This window comes from Mchenga conophoros, linkage group LG5 (assembly GCF_057382185.1).
Source record: "Mchenga conophoros isolate Kocher_MC1m ecotype Shallow Benthic linkage group LG5, M_conophoros_male_GT1.1, whole genome shotgun sequence".
NCBI classification, from domain to species: Eukaryota; Metazoa; Chordata; class Actinopteri; order Cichliformes; family Cichlidae; genus Mchenga; species Mchenga conophoros.
Genome location: NC_140530.1, coordinates 27,378,359 through 27,406,208, shown reverse-complemented (window position 1 = coordinate 27,406,208; position 27,850 = coordinate 27,378,359). Strand labels below are relative to the sequence as shown.

The following is a 27,850-nucleotide window of genomic DNA, read 5'->3' as shown; positions in this document are numbered from 1 at the left end:
ATATATATATATATACACACACACAGAGTTGTGTAAAAATGAATGAATGAATGAAAAGCCTGAAATAAACTGGTAGGTTTTATGGTAGAACATCAAAAGTGCAGGTGCACTTGAGGTCTCTGAAGGAGGAGCAGTCAAAGTCAGCCATGAGAGTTTTCTTTCCGGTCTTCTTGGGAAAAAAGAGCAACTGGATACGTATCCTGTTGCTTGGCCTCAGATTTGGAAGTCTGTGGGAAACATAAGAGTAATACAGAACTGTTAAGGTTGATGTTTAGTTTGTGGATTTGACATAACATTTTATACACAGTAACAACTCACTAGAAGCCTGTTGAAAAGACAACTTTGCCAGACATCCAAATAATGTTGAGATATGGTAAAATCTGAAAACTTCAGACTGCGGAAAAGACTTTTACAAAGAGATGACCCTCTTATCATTATTCCTTCAAGGGATTTTGCTGGGGCTACGTTCTTTAGAAAGTCCTGAGGCCTGTACTATGAAGCAGGATTTGGGCTTATTCAGGTAACGTCAGAGCTAACACTTGTTTTTCAGCGTTATAAAGGTGGTTTGCTTCTCACTGTTGTTTATAGTTATGTAACTTATGCTGCAGACCTAAACCGCTCCAGAGCAGGTTTTTATCAATATTAGAGAGACAAGCAACCCATTTGTACTTGTGAATTCAAATTTGGGTGGCTGTAGCTCAGGTGGTAGAGCAGGTCATCTACTGATCGGAAGGTTGGTGGTTCGATTCCCGGCTTCCCCTAGTCTGCATGCCAAATATCCTTGGGCAAGATACTAACCCGAAATTGCTCTCCGATGCATTCATCGGAGTATGAATGTGTGTGAATGTCAGTTGTGCTTGTGCGAATGGGTGAATGCACAAGTTGTGTAAAGCGCTTTGAGTGCTCAGAAGAGTGGAAAAGCGCTATATAAGAACCAGTCCATTTACAATTCTGTTTTTATATTTAATCTTCATGTTACTCTCAGACCCTTAAACACTTCCAGAGGCTGCAGGAGAAAGAATAAAAATTAAATTCTAGATTTTCCTGTCTTAATGATAGAGCATTGACCCATTCACTCACACAGTCAGTATTTTTACTGCCTTTCCCTCTTGGCTCAAAATAAATAATTAAGGTAGCAGATCTTTCACACATACATGCATGTTTCCTCCCCATCCACTAGACCACTTCCAGAGATAGTCAGAGTGCAGTCCGTCAGCATCTTGTTGATTGGGTTCATGAAAACTACTTCAGCAACTGTCCTTTGGTTCAGTCTCACTGGACCATTAACCTGAAAAACAAAAATCTCACTGTTTACTTATTAGTCAGTAAAACAATGTAAAAATCTTTGCATGTCCAGTTTTGATTCCAACCTGCTTGAAAATATAAACTACAAATTATACCTTCAGTTTATCCAGCCTCTTTTTTTACCATTAGCAATGCATGAAAAATAAACATGATAGCCCACATCATATAAAATTACAGATACAGGAGTCACATTTCAATCCTTAATGGACAAACACAAAATTTGGTATAGAGACCAAAGCTGCTGAAGATGAACTGTATAAATAGGAACTGACTCATCATCTATATAGGTCAGGCTCAGTTTGAGCTATACCAACTTATAGCTAGTTATTTTATTTATTTGTTTTGTGCTACTTTAGCAAGCTTTTATGCATCTAACGCACTTGTGAACAAAAACAACAACAAAAAAACAAAAAGAAACATGTCAGCTGAAGCATTATTTGCTCAAAGTCCTCCTTTGGCCAAGAACAGCCTGAATAGATGCTGGCATAGTTGCAGACTTTAGTTTTATATATATATATATATATATATATATATATATATATATATATATATATATATATATATATATATATATATATATATATATATATACACATGCATACACATAGACACATATACATACATATATATACACACACATATATATATATATATATATATATATATATATATATATATATATATATATATATATATATATATATATATATTAGAAATTATATTCTATATTTATTTAAAGGCATATAACATAGTTAAATATAATTATATTATAAGAGTATTTAGAGGAGTATGTATATATTAAGTATAATATATTATTTTATCAACAATCAACAGCAGTCAGCTAATGTGACAGTTACTTCGAACAAAGCAACATAATGATTAAGGAGACACAGAGATGGTAGTTTTTTACTCACTGTGATGGACATAGGAGGATTCAACAGAATGACATCATTCACTGCTAGGTATACATTTCCTGGCTCCAGCTTATCTGTGACTACAGCTGAAATCTTCATGCTGTCAGAGCCTACCATGTGTTTGTGGTACACCAAGAAGGGGACCAAGATAGGAATGGACAGATCTGGAGCAGACAGAGGGAGTGAGAGACAATTATAGTTGTTGCAGTCCCCCCACCAGGACAAATAAATAAAAACACTTGTGAGAAACTCCTCAGCAATTTACCCACCTTTCCCAGGCTGCAGTGTCTCTTCATTTGTCTCAGTCTGGATGTTTTCAAACGGTGAGCCATTGTATCTCATGGCCTGGACGCTGATATTGATGGACACAGGCCTGGCAGTGCGGCTCACACTGTTCAGCACCAGCTTCAGACTCACGTCCTGACCGTCCATTGGCTTGGATACCTGCAGCACCACAAATTCAATTCAATTTTATTTATACAGCGCCAAATCACAACAACAGTTGCCTCAATGCCTAAAGTACTGTTGGGATTTACGCAGGCGGCACAGTGAGGAGAAACTCAGATTTTTGACACTGACCCTGTTCGTATGTATTTCTGGGAGTTCTTATTTTTTTGTTAATAGAAAAAATGTTAACAGTGGAAAAAAGGTCACTGCTACATTCGTAAAAAGTAGACAGAAATTCACACAACAAAGATAAAGGTAAATACTAAAATATATTTAAGATCTACTTGAATAGCTCTAAAAATAAAAACATATATAAGGAACTGAGATGTACCTCTTCAATTCGCATGGATATTTGTGGAAGTGGAAGGATGCTGTCATTTGTATTATTTGTAGTCTCTGTGTTGTTCCCTCCCCTCCCTCCATTCCCAGTTCCATTTGTTGTTCCTCCATTCCCAGTTCCATTTGTTGTTCCTCCAATCCCAGTTCCACTTGTTGTTCCTCCATTCTGGATTGGATTATTTGTCCCTCTATTGTTCTTTTCCTCTTCATCTCTGGAGTAATCTCTGGTGAGGGCATATCTAAATACAGTTCTCTCCTCATTAGACCCTGTAAGAGTGGAAAGTTTTAGAGTGAGAGTGAAAATTAATTTTGTTAAAGAATTTCTACTATGTCTTGACCAAAAGGTTTTATTTAACCTTCTTATTAGTATCAGAAAACAGAGAACACAGTCACCAAACCCATTTTTATTTGTAATCTCTTTGCAGATCGCTAGTGAACCGTTAAAACAAGGTTTATATAGTTTTTTTTTTAACCGAATACTATCTGTCATTCAAAGAACCAAAGACAGCCTAACTTAGCACAATGGACTGTATATAAAAAGGCGGATGCAACATCCTGTTCTGTTCATGAATTTTAATTTTTGTTGCCATGATGCCAGGTCTCTCTTGGAAATTAGATTTTTAATCTCAATGAGATTTTTTACCTGGATAAATAAAGGACAATTTTTTTTTTACACTACCACTCTGTTGATCTGTGACCTTAATTAACATTTTGGTCTCACATGCTCATTTCAGGATTTATGTGACACATCAAAATGCTCATTTTATAAATAGGGGTGGTATAACAGTGGTAACTTCTGACTGACAAATCATTACCAGTGTCATGTCCCTTGTGAGATCTACTTTCATAATATCAGGATGGTAAAGAACAAAATTCTCCATTTAAGTCTTCAAGAAACACGTCTTTTAGGTGAACCCACCTTCCTTGTACTTGTAGCTGTCTGTGATGTCCAGCCTTGTGTTGGAGCCAACAGCCTTGGTGGAGATATTCTGTCCGATTCTCTTGGTGTCAGAGAAAATATTCACCATTGTGCCATCAGCTTTACACTGCCAGGACACAAAGAAAGAAACACGATAGAAACCAAAATTTGAAATAATAAATATTGCTATTATACTAAAGGCTGCTCCTCTTTTGGTGCTGCTAACTATGTTATTTGTGGATTTATATAGTACAGCTCTGTTCACTAACCAGCCAGTCAATGCAGTCAGCATTGACCATAGCATAAACAAATGGGGCATCATATTTTAGATCGGTTTCTCCATTCAGGATGGCTTTGACTGAGGCTGGACCGCAGCAGTATGCACCTGCAAAAGGACAAGCAAGAAAAGCCATCAGATGAACATTAAATAAAGAAACATGCTTTACTAATACAGAGTAGTTTTTATTCTAACTTCATGGCACTAAATATGGAACTTTCTAACCATGGAGCTGCCATCACTAACAGCACTAGATGAAAAGAAATCACACAATCGAATATCACATTCAAAAACAATACTTAAAAATTGTTGGTATATTTACTGGCAAAAAATGAATAGTTAAAGTAGGAAAAGAAAAGTCATTAGACAAAGGAAGAAAATCTGAGGAGACAAGAGTTCATACCATCGCTCTTCTCCTGTGGCGTTGGATCCAGAACTTGCCAGCCGTCATATTTACCATCTTTTCCCAGGTCAGTTCGCCTCATCCAGCACTCTAACCAGACATGATAGTTCCTGAAACATAAACATGACACAAAATTCGGATGTTGGAGTCAGTGGAAACACAACAGTGGCTTTAAAAACTCGAGAACATGGCAAAGAAGGCTGGGTGATTCACTTCAATTCAATTGAATTGTATTTATATAGCACCAAATCACAACAACAGTTGAATCAAGGAACTTTATATTGTAAGGTAAACACCCAACCCTACCCTAAGCTTGAGAAATGGCACCATAAATCACACTAAGGACATTCTTTCTATTGACAGATTAAAAGCTTTCAGACAAAGTCACCACTCCCAAAGCACACAAGACATACTTTGTAAAACCACAGTCAAGATTAAAAGCCTTTTAGACTTTTGGACACAATTTCATTTGTCCTCTTTTATGCAGTCTGACATATCAAGAACAAGATGGTGGTTGAGTACTAATAAAACAGAAAAAAACAGCAAAACCTTTTGAAAGTCAACCCTGTAGCTCTATAGCGTTTCTGGTGTTTGTTTTTCCAAAACCACTGAAAATTGGATAAATTATAGTTTGTTGTATATAGTGCCTCTCTGTTTTTTAAATTAACCTTATTTAGTTCTGTGAGAAATTAAGACTGTACAATGCTCAGGGAAACTCTCTCTCTCCCTCTGTGTGTGTGTGTGTGTGTGTGTGTGTGTGTGTGTGTGTGTGTGTGTGTGTGTGTGTGTGTGTGTGTGTACAAAGGAACTGTTCAACTCTTTACCACAGAATTTAGTTCTGATCTGTATCTCTCTCTGTTTGCTTTCTCAATATAAGCCATATGAGCTTGTGTCATCTTACCAGACACTGTCCTTGGTCTCTTTCTCTCTCACTCCATAGTCAGCATGGTACACATCAATGATCAGATTCTTGTTGCTGTCGTGAGCTGACTGGTAATTGGTGACCACACGGCATGGGATGCCCAGCAGACGCATTACTGGAAATACAAACATTAAAAAAACAGATTTTTTAAAAATGTGATATTTGTCAAATTGTACATTAGTTTAGCATCTTATTGTTAAATGTTGTTGCACTGGCCTAGTGATGGAAAGTTATAAGGAAAAGACAAATCAGTAAACCACTAAAGCTATGGCTCACCAGACTTTTAGTGTAATCCTATATTAACACTAGAAAATTGGCAATTGTAAACAAACTTGAGACTTTGGTACATATACCTTGCTAGGACCCTTTTGCCTCCACAATTGCCTTTATTCTTCATACATATATTCAACAAAATGACAGAGACATTCCTCAGAAATTCAGAACTGTTCTAATCGACGGTGGTCATATAGCAAGGGACATGGTCAGTGGCTACCCTCAGGTAGGCTGTGGCATTTAAATGATGCTCAGTTGGTAAATTGGACAAAGTCTGCAAAGAAAATATCCCAGACACCATCGCTCCACAAGTACCAGGCAGAACCGTTGATACAAATGAGGACAGATGTCATATCGCATGTGTTTCAGGTTTAATTAATATTCCTTGATTTATTGTTGCTCATGGGTCTAGTTCTCTTTATGGTTTTCTGCTTATGTTATACTTATAGTTTCTACACTTTAGGTCTCTGCATAGTTGTATTGTAGTGAGTGGTTATTTGAGTTATTTTTTCCCTGTTATTAGCTTGAAGCCATTATCCTCTGACGGCTATCAACAACAAGGCATTTTCACCCAGAGAACTGCTGCTTATTGAGTTTCTCTTTTAAGGACTTTAAACCTTAGAAATGTTTGTGAAAAAACATTCCAGTAGATCAGCAGTTTTTGAAATACTCAGACCAGCCGACTGGTAGGATCAACCACGTAACATTTAAAGTCACTTAAATGTGAAGGTTCTCAGTCATCCAGGTGATACAACCTTTCTCCCCAATTCTGATGCAGTTTGAACTTTAGCAGGTCTTCCTTACCATGTCCATCCAGCCATCCTTTCTCCTTTGCTTATCTGATTCAGGGTCGCAGGGGGGCTGGAGCCTACCCCACCTGCCATAGAGTGAGAGGCAGGGTACACCCTGTGAAGGTTGCCAGTCTATCGCAGAGCACCTTCGCCATGTCTATAGGCCATTAAGTTTTTGAGTTGTTGCCCTGTGATTGGCTGATTAAATATTTGGATGAATAAAAAGGTATACCCAGCAAAGTTGATAATGTATGTAAACTAAAGCACCTGCAATATAAGGCAGCTTATTTCTTATTTCTCATTTCACTTGCCTAAACACATACTGTATATATAACAGATATTTAGGTATGTATTCATATTACCCACCTAAATAGATACTGTATGTAAGTGAGGACTTGCAGAGTTAGCCAGTACCTGAACACATCACTCCTGCAAATACCCAGCACTGTCCATATTTGACTGGGTGGCAGCCGATGTTATACCAACGCTTGAGGATGGGATAGCTGCCAGACCAGTGAGAGGGTATAGTTCCACCCCAGAATGGAGCTGACCACCGTCCCTCCAGGACACCACAGTCATCCATACTGTTGATCTGGAGCAAAACAGGAAAACAAAGGTGAGTGAGTGAGTGAGCTTTGGCTCCCCTCAAAATTACTATAAAGCATTAATTAACAAAAGGTTTTGTTAATTAATGCTTTATAGTAATGCTTTATAATTAATGTGTTATTTTGTTTATGATGCCTTTTAAACGTTATGTAAAATGCTTTAAATTACCTTCTTGGTGAAACTTGCAGTGCAAATACAGTACATCTGTCCAAAACACATGTATATACATAAATATCCTACCATGGCGCTGACCACACGGCTGACGTAGATGGGGTTACAGCGAGCAGAAACGTCATTAGCTGCATTTGCCAGGTGTTTGGGGTTGACATCCAACATCTTAAGACAAATCTTCATCATGTCCTCTTCAAACTAGACAGGAAGAGAGCAGCTTATCTTAAACTACAGTGCTGTAGGTTATTCGTACTTAATGGCAGAGTCAAAAATAATCGAAGCATTTACATTAACTAATTAATTCTAAAGTAAAATATTAACTTGAAGCAGCTAATATCTAAAAATGTCACTACTCTATACTTCATAATAGCATGTTAATAATGATCTACAGTAGTCTCACACCATATAAATATATGTCTCTCCGATTAAGGAGTTACACCTACAAGCCATTAACAGTGACCATCTTTTTTGCGCCTCTACCATACTGAACAATAGAACTCTTAGAATAAAAGACTGATTGGTAAAAACATGATTAATGTGGTACTTTTCGGTTTTGATTTATCAAACCTAGAATCACAAATCCACTAAGCCTACACAGTGTGTGTGTGTTTGTACCTGCCCAAAGTCCCAGTTAATAGATGTGATGTAGTTCCCACTTCCTTTGTAGATTATACCACGTTCATTCATCACAAACTCCTGTCTCTCTTTCTCATCCTGCATAAACACTGAATCATCTACAGAGGCGGGAATAGGGATAACCACATGAGACAGACGGATTAATGGATGGATAATAGTGGTTTTAAGGAAAACAACAGCAACAGATGAACAGTGCTGGAGAGCCTGGAAAACAGGTCGGCAGATAGAAAGATAACTTACCAGAACACCAGGGATTGAAGAGCACAACCAGTTCTGCCAACAACGTTTCCTCATCCCTATGTCTGGCGGTTAAGTTGTACTTTCCGATTGGAGTGTCAGCTGGGGGGGTAATGGTCAAATTCAAGGAGCCTGTTGGTGGGTTGGATCCCTTCTCTAGCTCCACTTTCCACACTGCCTTTGCTGATGGCGAACGCTGGATTCTGTCTGGCATACCAAAGCATGACTTTGTTCCCAGGTCCTCAGATGGATTTTCTCCTGCAGAGAGGATTCACAGAGATCATAGATGTGACAATACAGTACCAACAATACAATACTCTGTAACTACAGAGTGTACATGAAAGACAGACATCATTAACCAGTGTGAGTTACACCTGAATCATTTCCAGTAGTCAACACAGGGCAAATGACAAAATTTTACTGCATGAAAATGTTCCCAAACACACTGTCAATGCAGAAAAAGTATATCTTCATAGAAAAACACATAATAGAACAAAATTAATAGACTGTCCCATTTTGATGGAGAATAGAATAAATGACAGCCAACCTTTAAAAAACAATCATTGAAAGCTACTTAAAACTACAAGAAGGCTTGCCTAATAGAGTTCAGGCTGCATCGAGGAACAGAGGTGGCCATACCGAATACTGATTTTCAAACTCAGAATTGTAAAAATTTTCATTTCATTGCTGTATTTCCCAGGAGTGGCTCAAGACTTTTTCACAGTACCCAATGCTCATTTTGAATTTGATTGCAACAGAAGGCTGAAAGATAGTTTAAAAGACAAACAGTGGTCATATCCAACTGTGCTAACTGGCAAAACACCTTTAAGTAAAGCTTAGTTTATTTAGCCTTTCACTTATGTGTCATGTCTGGCTTTTTCCTCACCCTTTCAATTTTTGCCACACCCTCATGGGTTTCACCTGATATTATTTCTCCTGATTGCCCAATTAGTTGTTTTTTTTTAAATTCCATCAGCTCATTAGTAAAACCTGCTTTTTGTTGGGAATACCTGATTCTGGTTCCTGTGTTTGGGTCCTCTTTTTAAACTACACTTAACCACATGTAGCTGTTATTTATTATTTAAATTTATATTTTGTATTGATTTTCACAAAATTCTTCATATGTATCCATACAGATCTTTCAAAAATGTTAATGTCAATAATAAAAATAACAGCAACAAAAAAACCAAGAAAACAAAAGTAAGCAAACATAAACAAACTCCTGTTGATACATGGAAATCAATATTCAAACATCTCTTTTATTTACTATAAAGTGTCACAACTGCAAACTAAATATTTAAATTTAAAAAATATAAATTCAAATTATATAAACCAAACATGCACAGTTTGCAGCTATCAATTCCTCAGACTGACTTTCTCCTGGATCAAAACCTTTCCAAAGCTCAAAAAGGGTGCCTTCAATGGGCTTGGAGGTTTTTGCTTTGAGTCCCAACTAGGGCTGTCAGCGTTAATCGCGTTAAAATGATGTTAACGCCAAATCCACATTAACACAGCATATCCCCATTAACGAGTTAACGCGGATCACCCTCTGTGTGGGGCTGCCAGTGTTGGGAAGGTTACTATTAAAATGTATTCCACTACAGATTACAGAATACATGCCCCAAAATGTATTTTGTAACGTATTCCTTTACATTACTCAATGGGAGTAACGTATTCTAAATACTTTGGATTTCTTAATATATTATCATGCTTTTTACAACTACATGAATGTACTATTGCTGTGTGATTTATTACTATTACTGAAGGTTACTCGCCATACCAATAGCAACTAGATTTTTAAATCTTAATATAAAATGAGTAACAGTAGGGTGGACATTAGGTAAGGCTGCGCTTTTTGCAACGATCTCGTATAGAAAACTGTTTTTCGTGTATATAAAACAGGTCCTCTGGCTAATACGTCAGGTTCCGTGTCGAGTTCATAGCCGAAAACTAGCTTTACTTTGTTGTCTGGGTCGACTTTGCTAGCGAGAGACAGAGAGAGGCGTTGAAAGGCCGCTCCAACGGAATTTGTTGTTTCGGAGGAAAACACGAACACAGAGTAGAGTAGAGTCTTAATAACTTACTTACAACTGGCCAATACTGCCCATGAAGCTACATTGTTTAGGCCTATGCCTGTAACACTGTGCCTATTGCCTTTATATTAAATAATTTTTGAACAATAATTAAAAAAAATATTTCGTCACATCATTATAGCAAGTAGAGGTGACATGGGCCGCGAGATTGAGACACAGACATTAGAGCCTTTTAATGCGTGTTTTGTTTGGGTTTCCACTGGCGTGGAATTACCAAGGACAGAGAGGGCATAGCCTAACATATGAAACAGGAAAAGACCGCCGTGTAATCCATTTATTTCAACAGAGTAACACTACCTTTTTAAACGGTAACTGTAACAGAATACAGTTACTCATATTTTGTATTTTAAATACGCAACGCTTGTACATGTATTCCGTTACTCGCCAACACTGCGCTAATACGTTAATCAAGCTACCCGCGCTAACCCGTTGACGCAGTCCAGCCCAACACAAAGGGTGATCTGCATTAACCCGTTAACGGAGATATGCCGAGTTAACGTGGTGTTGCCGTTAATTGACGGTGATTAACGGTGACAGCCCTAGTCAACAGCTTTGGGTCAGTAAATGTTTGTTCAGCGCCCATCAAACAGCATCTTCTGTACACTTTGGACATATTTTTTATTATAAGGATTTAACTTGGGAGGGTTTACATACAATATGTTTGCATTTTTTACAAAAAAACAAACAAAAAAACATCATTTAATGGTGGACCAACCTGTTACTGCTGTAAAGGTGAGCGGGTAAAGATTGGGGTTGAACGGCTGTGTCAGTTCAACTTTCACGGTGAACCGCTGGCCTCGCCTCACAATCAGCTGATCCTTTGAGATTTTTTTGGTGCCATGTTCTGTGTTGTTTGTCTCACAGTTGAGATTCACTCCTTTAAAAACTGCAAGAAATGTAAAATAAAATATAGAAATGTTAACTGTGAACAAAAATATCTGAAAGTCAGGTCACAAAGTGAAGTCTTTATTTTAATAAACTTATTTTTAATGGCATGACACTTTAAAAAACAAACAAACAAAAAAGAAAAGAAAAAGACCAATATCTGTCATCTCCTGATACATTTTAACTTGGTTTCCTGGAAAGATTTGCAACTGAAGGATGCAAAAGGCTTTAAGCTTGCTACACCGATACCTTCTCCATGCTAAAATAGATGAAGATTTTAGTGACCTCGATTCACCTCAAAAAACTGCCTCAGCTTGTCAAAAGTCTCAATTCTATCTAGCAATTTGGTGACAGGAACCCAGGGCAAGGCAGGGTGGAGATAAAACTATTTAAACACTGTCATGAGAGTCATCCAAACGTCACAAAGTTGAAGTTACATGTCAGGAAAAATATGCATGGATTGGGCATGCCTCAACAGGGCAGAATCAGTGATGAACACAATGCTCGTGTCTCGACCAAACCCCAACAGCATGGTAATAAAAACAAAACAAAACACAAACCTCACATTTAAGTCCTACGGGTATGTTCAGGAGAACAGGTGAATCCATAGAAAAGCACTGCACTGACAAGTAACATGGAAAACTGAGACACAATTCATAAAAACACTTAAGCACAAAATAGTGAGGTTTGGAGAGACTATCTTAACACTTTGTCTTTTTCTATATTGATATGAGAAGTACTTTTCACAGTCAAACTTTTAATTTTAATGTTAGGAAACAAGATTGAACAGGTTCTCAGTGTGTTTGAAATGAAAAGTGAATTTATAACTTTTTGTTAGGAGAGATGAAGTTTTTTAGATTTCGTGGTGGGTGAGTTTGGTTTGGGTGTGTGTGAGGGAGGGAAAAATGCACACACCTGCTTTCATATTGTAGTTAACTGTCTACATTTTGTCACTATTACTCACATTTTTAACAAGGGTGTACAGTAAGAAAAAAACCCCAAAACTATAAACTTTCTTTAGATTTATTAAACTTATAAATCTATAGCATGTAGAGTTCTCCCCTTGGGTAGATAAATTTATACACATTTTTTTTTACTAAACATACATGAAGGTTGGCCTGAAATACACACTGAAACACCTGAGAGAGGGAATGCATTTAAGGGACCTCTCCTTAATATCTATAGAAAGTTTTGGCTGTCTGTGACATTAAAGTCAGTCTGTGAACACTTTCTAAATATTTTCACATACATTTTTTTTGCAGTGCCTACAAGTTTGCATAAGTTCATATTTATATTTCTAACACAGTCTCATTGATATCTTAAAATTTTAGCTCTTTAATTCAGTTTCCAGAGCTGCTAAATGTTACTTTGTTCCTTCTAGAATCTCAGTTGCCTTAAATCTGTCTGCACTGCACAATTGAAACCCACAAAGACGATGTGTTTATCTTTTGATAGTTCTAAAACAATCTGATGGAGGGTGTCACATATTGGAGGTGGTCCTGGATGGGAGGCAAAACATCACGCGCACTAATATTTTGATATTTATGATTATTTATAGATGCCTTCCGAATAAAAAAAACAAACATAACCACAACAATCTAATACATGATTCAAAAACAACTGCTCTTACGTCGATGTAATGGGCACTTGAGTACGAAACTCAAACTGATTATGGGGGCATCGATCAAATTTAGAAGGTGTTCCAGATTTCCTGAACTAAATTTTATGCCAAACTGGCCTGAATCTGAAACTTTGGATTAACTTCAACTTGCAAAACATATATTTGAATTTCCAGGTTGACACATGATGACCACAGGCATGTTGTCGTGTATGTAAAGAGAATAAACTGCAAAAATCCTGTTTAATGTGTCAATGTGAGCTTTTCACACAACATTCTCTGGCATGTACTTTCTGAAGACTGTTGTTGTAAGGCATTCATTTCTATTTGCCAGCACCTGCAAGTAAGATTTCTAGAAACTGGGAGAACTGAGGTCATGCAAACTAAGTGTATAACACGATTTTATTTTAACTCTATAAAAACTTTGAAATAGGTGCAAACTTTTCTAAAACTCTTGTCAAATGCAATCCTGCTTTTGACAAGACTATTTAACTGTTATTATTTAAATTAAACAATTTAATTTAAATCAGAATACATTAAGCCCTTAAAGATATGATGATAAACTTCAGTTAATATATGTCTAAAAGTTAATGTACTTACTTGACTGTTTGGTCTCCGATGTCATCTTTCTAGACTTTCCACAGCAGTTCAGGTACAATGAGAAGCTCTCTGGCTGGGACTCAGCACCACACTGACAGGTGGTTGAGCCCTGATTTATTTTAAACCAGCTGTCACACCCAGCCCCAGGTCACCCAGTTTACATTACACAAACTAGATGAACCATTTCCTCCCTGTTCAAAAAGCCACCCACACAAACACACACATAGGATAATATGATGCTGCAGTGCATTACATTCTGTTTCCTTTGAATTATTAGCGCGTTTCTGAATATCCTAAGTGTATTTTATAGTGCTATCTAATTTGTGTAAATAATAAGTCTGGATAAGGCAACATGCTGATCCAGGTTTTTTTTCGCTAGTTCCATCTCTAATTAAATACAACAGATTGTTCATTTTCTAAATGATGATTCTAATTAGAGTCTAAAAGGAGTATGAATTTTAGTGATATGCAACTGAGAGATTGGTTATTAAGCCTAGTTTCAGAAAGCTAAGATAACTGTGTTTTTCTGGACAAGGCTTCAAAATTGGGACTTCATAAAATCAGGTGACATGACAGTGGCATTAATTTGACTAATGGCTGTTCTTTTTTTTATTTTAATTTTTTTAAATTTATTTTATTTTCACTTACTGAATATGGGACAGACTTGACTGGGGGAAAGAAGGGGAGAAAGAAAGAGGGAAAGAGAAACAGCTGAGAAGAGGGACGGGGGAGAAGGGCAAAAACCAAAAACCAACAGAATGAGCAGAAATAGAAAAAAAAAAAGAAAAAAAGAAAAAAAAAGCATATATCAATCACCTGGATCACCTGCTGAGAAAGAAAAAAGAAAACAAGCAGAAGAGAACAAGAGTAATAGAATAAACAACATCACAATGATATATGGGAATATGACAGTAAATACTAAATATTAAACATTATTGTGCAGCACATAAGATCAACAGAACACAGTGTGCTTTGAGGTAGGAGCCAAAAAGGGTGTAGTTTGTGGGTGTGATCACCCGTGTGTACACCTGTGAGCATGGACGCACTTGTTTTTAAAAGGTTCCTTCATGTAATGATCTGCTAGAGGGTGTGGGGGGGCCACAGCCCCGTCCTCCAGGGCATGAAGCAGGTATGGAGGAGATCAAAACTCCAGACATCCAGAGGCCCCCAGAACACAAGAGACCAAGGAAGACCAACAGAGGGGCAGCCGCGCCACTGTCCCAGAAAGAGCTGAGGAGAGTCCCAGATGAGGGCTCACTCAGCAGCCGCGGAGCAGAAACCAGGGGGAGTTGCAGTGACGCGCCCGTGAGCTCCGCCGGCAGCCAGCCGTGCCTGAGTGACCGAGCCTAATGGCTGTTCTACAGTAATTTTGTGCGCACACCTCCTCCATGAAACTTAAGCCGATGACGAACTAAATAAATGAAAACCTTGAACACCCTGGGAATGCTTTTCAGGTCAGGTCTTGGCATGCAGTTTACTTTCATGGTTGAATGCAGTTGTGCATGAGAAAGACGTAACTGAAACATGTAACACTGATTATGCAATAAAATTGCTTAATATTGTATGATGTCAGACTATTTAGTAATTTCTTTGGTTTATGTTTTGTCTCTTGAATCATCAAAAAGGTGTCTGTGCTGAAACTGCGTATGGATTGAAAGTTGGGGTGGGTTCACTTTCCACTGCTTAGAGAGTTAGTCCAACCCTGAAAGAGCTCAGTGTACTGATTTTCATTTGGCATTCAGTAAGAATCCATTCTGGACTGTGAACCATACTTATTTTCCTGGGAATAAGAGATGGAAAAGTACATTTATGTTTCACTGAAGCGTAGTTTTCACATTCACTAATAACTGAAAAGATCTCTGGCTTTATCCCTCGAGTTCTGGAAGAGCATCCAGTGTAAAATACAATCAAATGCAAAGCTATCCACTGTGGCAAAGTCTTGTGACTAAGGGAGCATAAATATGCTTCAATTCCAGTAAGAATTGGTGTATCTGCTCTAGACCATGTTGATGTTTTTATTCACATCCTGTTCCAAGTTTTAGTCCCCATTATTGTGGCAATGATTTAGGACTCACACAGAAAAACAAAAGAAATAAATGCCAATAACATTTTATTCATTATACAGGTTTTGCAATCTATGCTTTTCCACATCTTACATGTCAGGTTAGATCTGCCACTACCAGTGATGGGAATTACAGCGTTACAAGAAACGGCGTTACTTTTTTTCAGTAACGAGTAATCTAACTAATTATTATTCCTATCGTTACAACGGTATCGTTACAATGCCGTTACCAAGAAAATGCGGTCGTGTTACTATTTTTCAAGAAACAGACGGTTGAAGCTGTGTTCAGTTTACGCACCTTATATCAGTTGCACGGAAGTAACTGACTACGTAAGTAATCTGGGCGCTACAACTTTAAGCTGTGCGCGCTCCCGCGGATGGAAATCACTTTCTGCCAGACAATCACTTTCTAGCACAACACCCAGAGCTAAGGGGGCAAAACAATCGCTTGAGTGCTGCTGTTTGGCTGAGGAACAATAAAGTAGTCGTGGTAAGCCAATCACTTCAAGATGACAAAGCAACAAGGTGATATATACCAGTTTTTAAATTGTGTTGATAGGCCACGTAAAACCAGAGTCATGATAAATCAAATCAAATCAAATCAAATCAAATCACTTTTATTGTCACATCACATGTGCAGGCACAGTGGCACAGCACATGCGAGTGAAATTCTTGTGTGCGAGCCCCACAAGCAACAGAGATGTGCAAACACAACAACACAAACGAGCAAAATACAAGAATGGCCAACCTGAAACTAATAAATATATGTACAATATATAATAGTGTATGCATTTCTGGATGTGTATACTAAATATTTTCCTACGTGTGTGTGTGTGTGTGTGTGTGTGTGTGTGTGTGTGTGTGTGTGTGTGTGTGTGTATACACATTTTTACAAATTAAATAGTAAAAAAATAAAATAAAATAATAATAATAATAATAATAATAAAATATATAAAATATACAGAGTTGAATATGTGCAAAACAAGTGGCATTTATATACAGTGTGGAGTGCATAATGTTGAAGTTCCAGTAGTGAAGCTGAGGTGTCTATGATGTGTTCAGCAGTCTGATGGCCTGGAGTCTGGAGGGAGGGAAGCTCACCTCCAATTATCCGTTCAGAGCACCGCACTACTCGCTGGAGAGCTTTGCAGTTGTAGGCGGTGCTGTTGCCATACCAGGTGGTGATGCATCCAGTGAGGATGCTCTCAATGGCACAGTGATAGAAGGTCCTGAGGATGCGGGGGCTCATGCCGAATCTTTTCAGTCTCCTGAGAAAGAAGAGGCGCTGCTGGGCCTTCTTCACTGTTTTGTTTGTGTGTACTGACCACGTAAGATCCTCAGCCAGGTGTACGCCAAGGAACCGGAAGCTGCTCACTCTCTCCACAGCAGCGCCGTTGATGGTGATGGGGGTGTGTACTTCTCTGCACCTCCGGAAGTCCACTATCAACTCCTTTGTCTTTGCGACGTTGAGGGTGAGATGGTTGTCTTGACACCAGTGGGTCAGGGTGCTGACCTCCTCCCTGTAAGCCGTCTCATCACCATTGGTGATAAGACCCACCACTGTAGTGTCGTCCGCAAACTTCACAATGATGTTGGAGCTGTTAGTGGCTGTGCAGTCGTAGGTGTAGAGTGAGTACAGGAGAGGGCTCAGTACACACCCCTGTGGAGCACCAGTGTTCAGTGTGATGGGGGATGAGGTGATGCTGCCCAGTCTGACCACCTGGCGTCTGTCAGACAGGAAGCTAAGGATCCAGCTGCAGAGGGAGCTGCTCAGTCCTAGATCCTGCAGTTTCCTGTCCAGCTTCGAGGGAACGATGGTATTGAATGCTGAGCTGTAATCTACAAACAGCATCCTCACATACGTGTCTCTAAACAATATATACCCGTGTTTTCCTCAATAGTTTCATCACGTTTACTGTCTAAGGACAGCGCTAGCAAGCACTCTCTGCTTATGACCAAACCCCCCTCCCCAGCCCTTTCGTGTTGGTGGAAAAATGCACCATGTTGACCAATCAAAAAATAATATGGCAACATGACATTTGGTTGTTTAGGAAGAGGGGGAAGTTTTAGGAGTGACGGCAAGAGAGAGAGTGAGAGAGAGCAGAAAGAGAGAGAGAGCGAGTTTTGAGATGTGAGAGATTTGTGAGGTTTAGCATGTTTGGAGTGTGTAGTTAATGTGTTGTCTTGTGTAGTTAGTGTGTAGTGTTGTGGATAGTTTTGTGTTGTGTGTCAAAACAATGAGGCGACTGCTGTCTGCAGGTGTCAGGCTGTGATGTTCTCCTTTATAGTGGACAGAAATTATTTTTTGGAGTGGCACAAATAATTTTTGTGGCATCTTATTGAATGCAGAACAGCTGATTGTTCTGTAAATAGTTTGAAATGATTATTTTAAAAAGGGTAAAAGGTAAATGGCTGCAAATAACTTTGTTTGCAAAACCTGTGCATATGATTTTAAAATTGGCAATTTATATTTGCATTTAAAGTTATGAAATATAATTCATTAAACATGTTTGTGGTTGTTACAGCATAAAATATAACTTTTTCTACTCAAATTTTATGCTTTTTGTCTAATTTTAGATCAATTGTGTTAATACAGTATGTCAAAATGAAAACATAACTATAAATTCAGACACGTGAGATTGTGCTGAAAAGGATGATACCAAACAAAGCAAAGTAAATAGTTTTTAACAGTGAAATGTGGAGGGAAAATCAAAAGTAGTGAAAAATGGCCTATTATACCCTGGACCCCAGAGGGTTAAAAAAAAAGTTTTTTAAGTAACGCAATAGTTACTTTTCAAGTAATTAATTACTTTTAGAGTCTTGTAACTCAATTACTAACTCAGTTACTTCTTTGAAGAAGTAACTAGTAACTATAATTAATTACTTTTTCAAAGTAACTTGCCCAACACTGGCCACTACACAGGAGACAGTGAGACAGCTTACATAGTCTTTAAATGTTCTACCTGAACTGTTCTTTGTTTTTGACATGAAATGAAAGTATGTTTCTTTCGGTTTTCTTGATGTTGACCTTCTCATTGTATCTGTGTCAAATTTTAATACACTTATCTGAAATACTAACACAACCATTTCTGAGGCAGACTCTGTATATGTATTTGAATCAGGCTGTCATACTGTGCTTCTTATCTGTACTGATTAAATGAGATCTATGACATGTTTTTGTACGCAGCTTACATTGTGTTTTTCTCACACAAAATAATCCATGTAAGGACTCATAATTCTTAATTATTTTTCTATGGGCACACATTGTGTTTCAAAATTAATCTGAAACTGTTTGTTGTCCAGTTCCAGCCTGAGAACATTTTTCTTTTATATCACACATAGAAAGAAACCACATTGCCCAACACTGACATGAATAAGGCATGTTCATGTTTAATGCAACGTGGAAAGATAAGATCAGGTTTTGAGATACTCCACCCACCTGTTTCTCAACATTCTCCAACACACCCAAGGGAAGCTTCGTTCCTCTTCTTCACAAATGATTCCAGTGAAATCTGTTTGGCACTTCCATTTTTCTTTTGTTCGTAAACCTCCAATTTTTCACTGGTTTTACATGGTCAACGTAAAATTTCCAAGTACAGATTATTTTGACTTTCATGTCCATGAACTTTTTATGTAGTTTTACAACTTTCATTTTTTAAGGAGACTTATAATGCCAGCATACTCACTGTCACTGTCAGAAGAAAGTTTAATTAAGCATTAGAAATTAACTAAATTGGCTGTTTTAAACCGAGGACAAACTAGGGAATTGCACCAAGGTCCACAATATGATAAATAAGGATTATTTTAAACTGTTCAGCTATGCTAGCAGAGCACAAGAATTCAAAAAATGAATTTGAAATTAGCATAACAAGTCCCTTTGAAAGTGTAATTTCAATACATTTCATTTGTTGTTTAGTAAAAATCAAACCTGACTTGTGCTTTATACTTGGGGAGTTTTATTATTATTATTCATAAGTATATTTTGGAAATCTTAAGTTAAGAACATTCCTTTCTTACTGCAAAGAAATGCAAAAGTCACATTCAAATTACATTTTTTTTGTTTTGTTTTGAGCGTAACTCTGTCAGATTGGGCAATTGTAAAGTCATAAAAACATGCCATTTCATGACTGAGAGATAAGACAGACTATATGCAGCTTCTTTATCAAACTTTGTTTCACAAAGTACATCAGGAGGAAGGGCAAGCTAGCAATTACAGGAAAGGAAATAAATGGACAACAACAAGAGAGGCAGTGTGAATGGCATAAGTTTTAGAGTTTCTGTCACGGTCAGGGGATCAGCAGGCCGCTGACTAGTAGTGTTCTCTCTCTCTCTTGCTCTCTCTCTCACTCTCTCGCCAGGGTGGAACTCATGGCGGGTTCACGCCCTCGGCCCACGCCCCTCTGAAGAGGAAACACCTGGGCCTCATCAGTGCAGCCAGCCTTTAAGCCAGGGAGTGGCTTCTACTCATCGCTGGATCGTTGTGTGTGACTTGCGTCAGTGCAGCCCAGCTCTGAGCAAGTTCTCTTTCGTTTCCCTGCGCAAAACCCCTAACGTGTGTTTCCTTCTGTACATAGATCCCCTGGACCCGACCCTGCATTCCCTGAGTGGATTCCTGTTTTTTTGTGAGTGTTTGGAGAGAGACTGGTCACGATAGGAGAGAGTCAGAAGAGGAGCAAGTGTCTTTTCCCTACCTGGAATTTCCCGGAGCCTTTTCCCTGTCACTGCTTTGTATATAGCACTACCCCTGCACTATTTGTATATACACCTGGTGGAACTGTAATAAATACCAACAGTGCCTCTGAGTCCTGCGTGTGAGTCCTCAAGCGTTTCACCTAATTGCCAACTGAATCCTCTGTGATCATAACAGTTAATCTCATGAAATTCAATTCAATTTATTTATATAGTCGCCTCAAGGCGCTTTATATTGTACAGTAGATCCTACAATAATAAATACAGAGAAAAACCCAACAATCATATGACCCCCTATGTGCAAGCACTGTGGCGACAGTGGGAAGGAAAAACTCCCTTTTAACAGGAAGAAACCTCCGGGAGAACCAAATGGGCATGACCATCATGAAAGACTCAAAAAGACAAAAATCCTTTCATTATGACACAGCATATAAGGTGAAAATGAACTATTGTGTATGATTTTTTTTTTGGAGATCAAAATCCAGAGTGACACCATACGTTGTTGAATTTGGGCTATAATCAGGCTGATGTCGTGCTGTCTGAACCTTAAGCATGTAACTTGAGGGTAAAACTCTTAGGGAGGTGCACCAAACTGTCGTGTTTAACTAAATGATACATTATTTTTTGCATGTAGATCACTGACTCTGTAACTCTTTTACCTTATTTAAGCTGCCTTGCTGAAAAAGCTACATCCTTGTGTACATGCCAGCAAATTTCATATAAATTGCACAAGCAGTCCAACAACACAGGCCTGGGAACAGCATGACACTTTCATGGGTAGTTGAGTGTGGCGGGGTATGGTCTGCGGTGCCGGTGCAGAGGAGGCAGACGCACCTGAGCTGCTGATCTGGTCCTGGCTGACACCTCCGCCACCCCGAAGGCGTGGGAGTGGAGGAGGTCCAGACACAACACGAAACTAAGTTGCGAACCGTCCTACCATTGTGAATATTAGCTAGAAAAATACTCTGACGAGTAAAATTAAGTGCCACACGGGTCATTTCCCCCCGTTAAAGTATGCTTGTAGGTCACATTCACAAAGGTAGCATGGTTTGGCAATAAATTTTACATATCAGAGTATTTCTCTAGCTAATATTCACAAATACAGGACGGTTCGCCACTTAATTTTGTGTTGTGCGCATGCGCAGAAACAACGGGTAGGATGGTTTGATGGTTGGTGGGACAGCTTGATAGGTAGGGTGTTTTGTCAGGTGCTCGCTACCTGGAGGAGGGCGGTGGAGCAACCACCTGACAAAACACCCTACCTATCAAGCTGTCCCACTTGTTGTTACTGCGCATGCGCACAACTCAAAACGGCCATGTTTTCGGTGTTAATAGCACACACCTATTATTTGATCCTACTCCAATCTCGTGCATGTGAAAAACAGTTAGTATTATATGTTTTACTTCTTTATTACAGTTTTCCTTAAGCTGTTGTCAATTTGTTAACTTTTCAAGCTAGTATGCATTTTGGTTTTTGTGCTGTTGAGACAACGCCGGTCTCTGTGATTCTTTTGGTCCTGGTAGAGATCACGCTGAGATGTTTCCATATTTTACACAATCCTTTTATTACCCATTATTCTTACAGATGCATTTGGAGATCAGCACACTGCATTCCTATGCAGTCCTATGCTAAAGGCTGTTCTAAAGAACTCCACACAACAGTTACAGTATAACCTCTGGTCCCCCCCAACCCCCTACAGTAAACACCCCCGCAATGGAAATACACTAGTACAGTGGCCAAGGGTGCTGACACCCTGACTCCCATCTCCTTTTAAGGTAGTGTCCGTTTGCCCTTTGTCTGCCCCTCACCCTCAGTAACTCTTGCTTCCTGCCCTGAGGGTGGGGGTTGATTGTCCTCCTGCCCTGCACCCCAGTTCTTTGTTCCCATTCCAGGCCCATTTTCTATTTTGTATTCTTACACCCATTAACCGCAATATTATAATGTTGCAAGCAATCACAAACTATATTCTCTTTAACTCTGATGTATATTAAGAAATCTATTCTCACCAGTGCAAAAATACTCCAATTTGGAGTCTCAGTTGAAGTCATATTTGAAGTCTTGATTTAGTACTTCTAAACTTCTGTAAACTGGCGTACAGTGTAAACCTTGTCAATTAATGTTAGTCCTCCTGCCTAAATAAATACCTACCTATAGATATGTACAATGGAGGCATAAACCACGTAAGGTAGTATATTCTGATAAGACAGCACGGATTGGTAGACATGACTATAAATTTACGCTACGGTAGGATGTTTTGACAAAGTAGGACGTTTTCCGCCTGAGCTGGAGGTCGGGGTGCTGGAGGGACTGGCCGTGTGCTGTAGGTAGCATGGTTTGGCACTTAATTTTACCCGTAAGAGTGTGTTTCTAGCTCTTATTAACAAAGGTAGGATGATTTGCCACTGAATTTTAGCTGTTAAAATATGCTTGTAGGTCACATTCACAAAGGTAGGACGGTTTTGCACTTTATTTCGTGTTGTGCGCATGCATAGAAGCAACAGGTAGGATGGTTTGGCAGGTGGGATGGATTCCCAGTACACCTGCCACCCGTTGAGCTGCCTATGAGCCCCGGCTCACGGCCATAATTGCTGCACTCCTGCCAATTGCCACACTGGTGGCCCACAGACCAGCTCCGGAACCGCTGCTTCACATGCGGGCGGAACCTGGACCCACCTCATCACTAGCGCCGCTGTATACGTGGGTGGTCACCTAAACAGACACCTGTCACTAGGCCAGGGGCTGGCCACAGTCGGGTGATGGGGGTATGTGGCGGGCCGTGGTCTGTGGTTGGCACTGCAGACGGACACACCTGAGCGGCATCTGCAATCATGCCCTGCTTAAAGTCTGAACTTGGTTCTGCTGTAATTGTTGTTGTTGGTAATGTGTTTGGCTGCGAGCTGCAAAGGTGTAGCCAATTGTAAAACAGCAACCGTAAAAATAAAGTGTGTGTGAAAAGCATTGCCATGTGGTCAAGTCTGCTGTGGTTCTGTTACATCGAGTTACAACCTGAATAAGTTGACACTCATCTTAAATGTACCAATATGCACAAACATCTGGAGATTTTATAAAAGACAACATATATATTATAAAAGACCTTTTAAAACATCTGTATTAGATAAAGAAGCATAAAAATACTGTCTCTAACTGTTACAAAGTTAGTGCTGTTTAGTTCTTTTTATTTCTTGACCTCCTAGTCTACATCTACCCAGGGCAGATTTACTGATGTCAGCCAAGTCATCGAGTTGGGACACGTTCTGAGGTGTGTTGAAGTCACTGTTGGATTTGACAGCTGACGTAAATTTCTTCATCATCTAAATGTCTTCATCACCCCCTTGCACGCACCATTTACCTGTCCATCCTTCTCTCACAGGGCATGTGTTTTGTGTAAAGTTGGAGTTTGACTCCCTGACTGACTCCCTTTTATCAGCCAGCTTCAATTGCACTTTTTGGCACTTTGGTATTCATATAATTTTTCTAAAAAATGAAATAGAACAAAATTGACAATAATCTCTGTTGGTCTGTTTGAAATAAAGGCCTGCTTGTAAAAAGTGAAGCCAATATAAAATTCACAGTGTATGTGTGTGTATACCTGTTCAATTTCAAAACTCAAACCTCTGATTAAAAAAAACACCATTACTGCTGCCTTATTATCTGCGGAACATCAATACACTTGTATTAAAACCTTGTAAAGCTTGGTCATTAGTTATTGTTAAGCTCTGACCCTCTTGGACAGTGTATCCTGTTCTTGTCCTGTCTTTCTTCCCTCACTCCCAAACCGTCATGGCAGATGGCTGCCCCTCCCTGAGCCTGGTTGTGCCAGAGATTTCTTTTTAGTAGAAGGGAGACTGTTGAGGTTTTATCTGGTTTATATCTATCTTTGTAGGGTCTTTACCTTAGAATATCATGTGCCTTGAGGAAACTGTTGCTGCGATTTGTCATTTTATGAATAAAATTGAATCAAATTTTATTTTGTGTTTTTAGCTAAATGACGAAATTTTTTTGGCCACTTAATTATGATGTCAAAATCTATGGGTAAAACATACCTTTATTTGTTTTCATGTTTAATTTCAGCTTCATTTCTGTCTTAATTTCTGTTCATTTTGTGCTTTCAATCTACTTTAAAGGAAATAAAAAAAAAAAAATCTTCAAAAAAGACAGGAAAGACTTCACCAATAATGGGAGTATCTTTTTTTATTTTTTTATTTTTTTACATTTCTGCCATCTTGTGGCCACAGTCGAGAGCTCTTTTTTTTTTTTTTTTTTTTTTTTTTTTTTTGCCTGTCCCGTTTGGCTCTTTTGCCATCAGAATTGTTGTCTAAAGGCAAAGAAATATGCCCAACGGATTTACTTTACCAAATTGACCAACCCAGCCTTGCCATAATGGTCCATTTGATTCACCTTTTATTGTTTATTCGTTTATTGGGCAGCACGGTGGCACGGTGGTTAGCACTGTTGCCGCACAGCAAGAAGGTCCTGAGTTCAATTCCACCATCAGGCCGGGGTCTTTCTGTGTGGAGTTTGCATGTTCTCCCCGTGTTTGCGTGGGTTCTCTCCGGGTACTCTGGCTTCCTCCCACCGTCCAAAGACATGCAGCTTGTGGGGATAGGTTAATTGATTAATCCAAATTGTCACTAGGTGTGAATGTGCGAGTGAGTGTGAATGGTTGTCTGTCCCTATATGTTAGCCCTGCGACAGACTGGCGACCTGTCCAGGGTGTACCTTTCTCCCTATGACAGCTGGGATAGGCTCCAGCGCCCCCCGCGACCCAGAAAAGGATAAGCGAATGGATGGATGGATGGAATACGGGACAGACTTGACTGGGGGAAAGAAGGGGAGAGGGAAAGAGAAACAGCTGGGACGGGGGAGAAGGGCAAAAAACAAAAACCAACAGAATGGGCAGCAAAAAAAAAAAATGCATATATCAATCACCTGGGTCACCTGCTGAGAAAGAAAAAAGAGAACAAGCAGAAGAGAACAAGAGTAATAGAATAAACAACATCACAATGATATATGGGAATATGACAGTAAATACTAAATGTTAAACATTATTGTGCAGCACATAAGATCAACAGAACACAGTGTGCTTTGAGGTAGGAGCCAAAAAGGGTGTAGTTTGTGGGTGTGATCACACGTGTGTACACCTGTGAGCATGGACGCGCTTGTTTTTAAAAGGTTCCTTCATGTAATGATCTGCTAGAGGGTGTGGGGGGGGCCACAGCCCCGTCCTCCAGGGCATGAAGCAGGTATGGAGGAGATCAAAACTCCAGACATCCAGAGGCCCCCAGAACACAAGAGACCAAGGAAGACCAACATAGGGGCAGCCGCGCCACTGTCCCAGAAAGAGCTGAGGAGAGTCCCAGATGAGGGCTCACTCAGCAGCCGTGGAGCAGAAGCCAGGGGGAGTTGAGTACACAGTCGAGAGCTCTAATTGTTTTTTTGCTGCAGCTATCTCTGTTTTACAGGCATGTCAGTCTCCGATAACCAAAGATGGAAATGGGCAAGCAGAGACGCCAGCAGCTTTTTCTGGTAGTTTTTATAAGCACATTGTGAATAAAGCTCTAACCTTTGACTGTGAGCTCCACCCATTTTTATGACATCCTCCACAATGAGGTGCATCTCACGTGTCGGCACAGAGGCAGGCCTGAGACACGGAGAGAACAGAAGGTGAAAACCGCCGCGAACTGAAGTTATAATGCTGGAAAAAAACAAGGTTTATTTCAAATCAATTCACAAATGGAGACACAATCAATTTTGACTGCATCAAGTAAAAATGATTGTTTCTGCACATATGTTTTTTATTTATTTATTAGTTTTAAACTATCAAATTAAATCACAATTTTATCCTTTGAAATTAGACAAGATGACCCCACAGACACAGAAACGTCATTCTGGTCACTCCCAGTGAAAACCTTAACATTTTCAGCTCTGCCACCTCCACCTCGGCCTCCTGTCTTTTTGTTTGGGCCACTGTCTTGAAACCATACATCATAGCAACTTTCATTTTCCCTATTGATGATATCCTTCTGTCACAAAACACACCTCACACTTGTTTCCACCCACTCCATTTTATAATGGGCTTTTAAATTGTTTTTTTTTTTAAATTAAAGCCCTGCTAATTGTTATCTGGTGGAAGGTCAGACAATTAGCCAACCACTACTTTAGACATTATGAAATGTCAGAATTTCTTAAAATAATTAGATAAAGAACATACTTTGGATTTTTCCCAGTAAATAGTGGCATTGTAAGGTTATTCCTTCTGTATGTTTTTGAACTTTTTTTGTATTAAAACTTTGTCCATTTTGACTTTTCATATTCCAGCTGTACATTCTTTTAAAAGCAAATCTTTGCATTTCCTGAACAAATATATTGTCAGTTGTTTTTCTTCACAAATCTGACTCTGAAACACACTGTATGGTCTGAGTAACACTGCGGTCTAATGTCTCCTTTAGGCCACTGAGGGATGATGACAACACCAGTGCAGAATTTGTATCTGATGTCCCAGTAACAGCTTACAATGTGCAGTGGTGTCAGCTTTTATTTCAGTGTATGTGGTAGTAGTGATGACATATAATACAAAATGTGACATTTATATAAAACATCAGTGCTGTACTTTCTGTACAAGTTCGTGGTGCAGATATGTGACTAACAATGGTGTAACTATGCAAACAATTTAAGTAAAGTAATGGTGGTAACAATAACCAAATGATAATAAATAAAATGTTCTTTACTTATGACTGAACAAAAGTAAATGTAGAGTGACGCAAACAGACACGTTATTCTGTATCATAATTCTTTTTATGACACACCTGTTCTCTTGTGTCCCAAACAACAAATAATAATAATGGATTGGATTTATATAGCGCTTTTTAAGGCACCCAAAGCACTTTACAATGCCATTATTCATTCACTCTCACATTGGTGGAGGCAAGCTACGGTTGTAGCCACAGCTGTCCTGGGGCAGACTGACAGAAGTGAGGCTGCTATATTGCGCCATCGGCCCCTCTGGCCAACGCCAGTAGGGTAAAGTGTCTTGCCCAAGGACACAACGACCAGGACAGAGAGCCCGGGGATTGAACCGGTGACCTTCCACTTACAGATACGCTTCCCAACCCCCTGAGCCACGGTCGTCCTTTATAATAATAAGAAACATTATTAGCACAAGGAGACTGTAAACTGAATGATACTGAGCATGAATGATTACAAACAAACAGCAAAGAAAGAATGAGTTGTGTTGGTGTGATCGACTTCTTGTTACGAATCTGGGTCGTTTGACCCAGCGTTTTGAGTTTTAGTTTATTTTTGATGTTTATGGTTTATGTTTAAGTTCATTAGGTTATCTAAGTTCATTTGTTTATTAGATTCCTCTTGTGTCTTCTACCCCTGTCAAGTTTGTATTGTCATGTCTGCGTCTCACGTTGCCTCTTTTATTTTGAAGGTCCATGTCCTACGTCAGTGTAGTCAGCTTTGCTTCCTTTTTCTCGTTAGTGTCAGCTGTTTCCCCATGTGTTTCCACTTCCCCTAATCACCCTTGTGTGTATTTAGTCTGTGTGTTTCTGTTCGTCCTTTGTCAGGTCGTCTGTTGTTCACGTCATGTTTCATGTCCAGGTTGTTCTTGTTTGTTTAGTTCTCCCAGTTTAGGTTAATGTTAGTTTTGCTTCAGTT

At 39.1% G+C, this 27,850-nt stretch overlaps 1 protein-coding gene across 2 annotated transcripts; it reads right to left on the bottom strand.

The window, feature by feature from the left end:
* Positions 1-20: 20 nt before the first annotated feature.
* LOC146574762 (protein-glutamine gamma-glutamyltransferase E-like) lies at positions 21-13,508 on the bottom strand. 2 transcript variants are annotated; one of them, XM_085275611.1, is made up of 15 exons: positions 13,437-13,508; positions 11,049-11,219; positions 8,244-8,498; positions 7,983-8,101; positions 7,365-7,565; positions 7,005-7,182; positions 5,506-5,641; positions 4,605-4,714; positions 4,194-4,309; positions 3,925-4,051; positions 2,998-3,272; positions 2,489-2,663; positions 2,220-2,383; positions 1,155-1,288; positions 21-227 (listed from the first exon to the last, which is right to left on the bottom strand). In XM_085275611.1, exons 1-15 carry the CDS (start codon positions 13,459-13,461, stop codon positions 80-82), a joined length of 2,334 nt encoding a protein of 777 aa, XP_085131737.1. In that variant the 5' UTR covers positions 13,462-13,508; the 3' UTR covers positions 21-79. The 2 variants fall into 2 exon arrangements, with proteins under 2 accessions (XP_085131737.1, XP_085131738.1); XM_085275612.1 differs by having other exon boundaries at positions 7,437-7,565.
* Positions 13,509-27,850: the final 14,342 nt, after the last annotated feature.

Coding starts and splice junctions, on each gene's coding strand:
- LOC146574762 (XM_085275611.1), bottom strand. CDS start 13,461: ATGACATCGGAGACCAAACAGTCAA. Junction 11,220..13,436: donor ATCGGAGACCAAACAGTCAA/GTAAGTACATTA, acceptor CATTTCTTGCAG/TTTTTAAAGGAGTGAATCTC. Junction 7,183..7,364: donor CTGCAAGTTTCACCAAGAAG/GTAATTTAAAGC, acceptor GTTTTGCTCCAG/ATCAACAGTATGGATGACTG.